This window comes from Carlito syrichta, unplaced genomic scaffold (assembly GCF_000164805.1).
Source record: "Carlito syrichta isolate Samal-C Ts95f unplaced genomic scaffold, Tarsius_syrichta-2.0.1 Scaffold302083, whole genome shotgun sequence".
Classification (NCBI taxonomy): Eukaryota; Metazoa; Chordata; class Mammalia; order Primates; family Tarsiidae; genus Carlito; species Carlito syrichta.
The window spans coordinates 196,063-200,627 of NW_007246179.1; the positions used below are offsets into that span (position 1 = coordinate 196,063).

General features: G+C 50.4%; 1 protein-coding gene across 2 annotated transcripts in view; it reads right to left on the reverse strand.

Moving 5' to 3' along the window:
- PPP2R1A (protein phosphatase 2 scaffold subunit Aalpha) overlaps positions 1-3,737 on the reverse strand; it is a 40,381-nt gene extending 36,644 nt beyond the window's left edge. The window contains exon 1 of one of the 2 annotated variants that reach the window (XM_008056022.1): positions 3,511-3,737. In XM_008056022.1, the coding sequence (XP_008054213.1) occupies positions 3,511-3,588 (78 nt within the window). In that variant the 5' untranslated portion in view covers positions 3,589-3,737. The remainder of the gene's footprint in view (positions 1-3,510) is intronic. The other variant, XM_021711347.1, reaches the window with a different exon arrangement.
- Positions 3,738-4,565: the final 828 nt, after the last annotated feature.

Below are 4,565 nucleotides of genomic sequence, written 5' to 3' on the forward strand. Positions count from 1 at the left end.
ACGTCTGTAGTTCTGGCTACTGGGAAGGCTGAGGCGGAAGCATTGCTGGAGCCCAGCAGGTTTGATGCTGGGGTGGCCGTGAGCATGTGCCACTGCACTCCAGCCTGGGCGAAGGAGTGAGACTCCAACTCAAAAAATACATACATACATACATAAATGATGGTTCACAAGGTCCTTCTGAAGTTGAAGAGGAAGCTTTGGCTTCCTCTTCAACTTCATCTCCCACCATTAACAGCTCATTTCTTGGCTCCAAGGGTTTTCCTGCTGTTCCTAGAACACACTCTGCAGATTTCTGCCTCTGGACCTTTACATTGTTTCCTCTGCCTAGAAAGCTATTTCCCAGATATTCACAAGGCCTACTCCCTCCCTTCATTTCTCTGCTCAAATATGATCTTCCCACTGAGAAGGTGGCCATTCTATTTAACAGTGCAGTTCACTCTCCAGTCCTTCCCATCCTTGCTTTTCTCCACAGCATTATCATCATCTACCATCCTCCACAATGTGCTTGTTTGTTTCTTCTCCCTCCATAAGAAAGTGAGTTTCAGGAGGGCAGATTTTTGCCTGTGGTTCACTGCTATAACCCTATCACCTAGATCAATGCCTAGCTGGCAGCAGGCATTCCACAAATATTTGCTGTGACTCCAATGCAATGAAATTAAAAGTTACAAAAGAGTACACAAAAAGTTAAATTACTTGAAACTAAAACAAAAACACGTCACCACCCTCAATCTCTACTTTCCAATCACAGTACAACTGTGGTAGGCAAAATAATGACCCCCAAATATATCCGCATCCTAATCCCCAGACCCTGTGAATATGCTAGCTTACATGGAGAAAGATTTTGCAGACGTGATGAAGGTTAAGAACCCTGAGATGGGTACATGATTCTGGACTCAATGTATCCTTAAAAATCACAGAAGCTTTCCTGTGGTCAGAAGATGTGACTACGAAAGAATGGTCAGAGATGCAACATTAGTAGTTTTGAAGACAGAGAGGAGCCACAAGTAAAAAAATGTGGGCAGCTCTAGAAGATGGAAAAGGTAAAGAAATAAATTTTTCCCTAGCGCTTCCAAAAATGAGTGCAGCCTTGCCAACACTCTGACATTTATACCACTAAAACCCATGTTAGATTTCTGACCTTCCCAGAACTATAAGAAAAATTTGTGGGTTTTTTAAGCCACTAAGTTTATGGTCAATTGTTATAGCAGCCACAGGAAACTAATATATTAAGTAAAGGTACCAAGCTGATTCTGGCCTCAGGGCTTTCTCATGAAACAGCTTCTTTCAGCCTTGGCACAAAGGATACTGGGTCAGACCATTTTTTGCTGTGGGGTCTGTCTGGCGCATTGTAGGATGTTTACAGCATCCCTGACAGCTACCCACCAGATGCCAGCAGCACCCCCCAGTTAGGACAACCAAAAATGTCTCTAGACATTGCCGAGTATCACCTGGGGGGCAAAATCACCCCAAACTGAGAACTACAGTCATTACATATCTGCTCCCTCTTCCTGGAAGGCTCCTCCCCACCTTCTTTCTGTCTCCTCTCTAACTGCAACCTCAAGGGGCCTTCCCTTGATTAAATCAGGCCTACTTAAACTTGATCTCCTCACCCCGCTTTGTACTTGCTGTGCCCTCTGCACAGAGATGCACCTTCCCTTATCTCTATCATTGTATTCGCAAGCATCACCTTCTCAGCAAGGTCTTGCATCTCCTGCTCCTCTTATTTTTCTCCCTGACACTTATCCCCTTCTAACAAAGAGTATGTTTTATTGTCTGTTTCTCATCACTGTAAATTCCCCAAGGTCAGGAGTTTTTGTCTGTCTTGTTCCCTGCTGTATACTGGTGCCTAAAACAGTGCCCTGCACAGAGCAGAGACTCAATGCAATACGAATTCACTAAGTTGGGCACAGTGCTTCATGCTTCTAATTCCAGCATTTTGGGTGGCTGAGGCAGGAGGATTGCTTGAAGCCAAGAGTTCCAGACCAGCCTGGGCAACAAGGCAAGACCCTGACACTAATATACGTGTGTGTGTGTGTGTGTGTGTGTGTGTGTGTGTGTGTATACATATATGCTTAAAAATATAAATGTGTTTGTATATATATACAAAAATAAGCATTCACTATCACAACATCCTGTTTCCTCCCCACTGCTTACACAAGTTAGCAGTCACTTGTGTAATCAAGTGTCTTCACCTGATTCACACCTGGCTCCAGCATAGCAACTAGTGTCACCCCTATATCCCCAGCACCATACCTGTCACACTGCAGGGGTCTACTGAACAAAACAATTCATACAACAGCCCTATGAACTAGATAATTATCTCCATTTGAGAGAAGAGGAAACCAAGGCTTAGTAACTTGCCCATGTCAATCAGCAATAAGTGGAATAGCAAGGGGTACAACTGAAGCCTGTCTGACACAAGAAACAGAGTGATACACCAGGAACCTTGGAGGCCGAGCCCAGGTTTGGCAAGTGGCCCGGGGCATCCTGCTCAATTTTATAAGTGGGAAAATTAAGGCCCACAGGGAGTATGGAACCTCTGTAATCATCATTCCCAACTACAGTTAATATTTATTGGGGCCCTTATAATAGGCCAGACACTGTTCTATTTTACTTGCATTATTAACTCATCTCACTGATACCCTGAGACTAGGAATACTAGCCCACATCCCATGGAGTACAGAGACCCAGAGCGGTGAAGTAATTTGCACAAGGTCACATAGCAGGTGGCAGGTGGACTGTCCTGCAGCCCAAATAGTCCTCAATCCCACGCCAGCCGGACTCAGAGCCTCGGGCCACCCTGTCACAGAATCAGAAATGTTAGCCTGCTTATTAAACTGCTCACCGACCCCACCGACACCCCCCCACGCCCCGTCAATGGGAGGATGAGGGGAAGGGAGGGGAGAAGGCAGGTTTCCAAGACGTATTTCATCCCTAAATCTGGTTAGTTCCTCGCTTTGGGGGGAGAGGGTGTTTTTGTATCCCTCTCCTTGTAGGGAATCTTAACCAAAATCAGAGGCGGAGAAAGGGCAGGAATTGGGGCGGCCTCTCAGTGCCCATTTGGTCCAGCTGCCGAAACCCAGAAAAGAGAAAACCTACCCGGGTCCCGACCCATCGGGCAGCCCCTCCCCCACTCGAAGCAAGTCACGCGCCCTCCACATCCCCGAGGAGCCACAGTGAGGCCACCACCAATCACGAACCTTCTTCCCCTCCCCCGCCCAGTCGGAAGACCCCCGCCTGGGCCGCGGCCTCCCTAAGACCCGGGCCGCCGCGCGCACCAGGAAGGCCCGGGACCCTCGAGGCTTGCCCTGATCCCCGCCCTCCGCTGGGCCGACACCCAATCCGGGGCGCCGTCTCAACGAATCCGAGGACACGGGGAGATAAGAGCTGCATGCTGATTGGCCGCCGTCCCTTCCGCCACTCCCAGCGAACTCTGAGCCTTCTCGAGGGCCATCCGTGTCCCCCATGTCCGCCATCCCATCTCCCCCAAGTCCCCTGTAACCTCCGGACCTGGACATCTTCGTTGCGGAGCTCGTCTATGAGCACAGCGATGGGGTAGAGCGAGTCGTCGCCGTCGGCCGCTGCCATCTTGGCTCCGTCTCGTTCCTGTTAGACTGCGGCCAGCGCCGTGCTGAAACGGGGGTAGAAAGGGGCAGGGCCAGGAGGCGGAGGAAGGGCAGGCGTGGGGGCGCCCGAGCCACTTTACAGGGGCTGCCGCACGGTCATTGGCCGCGCTAGGACGCGTGAAGTCCCGCCCACTGTCCATTTGCCATTGGTTGAATGAACGAGATTTATCTTGCTGGAGTCCAGGAGAGGGAGAAGAAAGCGGAAGTGTGGGTTGTCTTAGCGACCAAGATTGTGCCCGCCTACGTCTCCGCTAACAACGGCGGAGACGAGCAGTTGTTTCCAGCCAATGAGGACGGCCTTGTGAGGCGGTGAAGCCTGCCCTACGGAGAGTCCAGGAGAAGGCTTTTGCGCGTGCGTCGCTAGTAAGACATGACGTCATGTGGGGAATGGGGCGGTGTGCGGGTTTCGGCTTATCTAGCAGTGTGGTTTCTGTTGGCCAGCTGGTGGGCGGGCTCCTGGCGCCTTTGTGGGGGCGAAAGAGGGAGTGGGTCTGTGATTTGATTTATGCCGAGGCTCAGCGAAGGGAGCGACTTGCCTTGCTCTCTGGATAAAACCCAAGCCCCTCGGGTGGGTATTCAAGGCCCTATATAGGCCTGTCTCCAACCTTCCTTTTTTATCCTTCATCGGTCCTGGAAGATGAAAGCTGCCTCAGCCCATCTTGCTTTTTCAGGCCAACGATCCTTTGTCCAAGCTGCACCTTTTATTCGGAGGAGTGCGGTTCCTATTCACTTGTCAGAGCTCTACATCAATGTCTCTCTTTCCCTGCCTTCCCTGCCTCTCCAGATTCTTTCTTCTTCACTTTTTGTCTCATATCCCATCCCTGGGGGTCGGGACTGTGGCTGCGCGACCGCGTCTGCCTCCTTTAGAGTGGGAGCAGGGTTGGATCTGACTAACCTCTCTGTTTAGCCTCACTCAAAACGGTATTTCCTTCCCGCCCC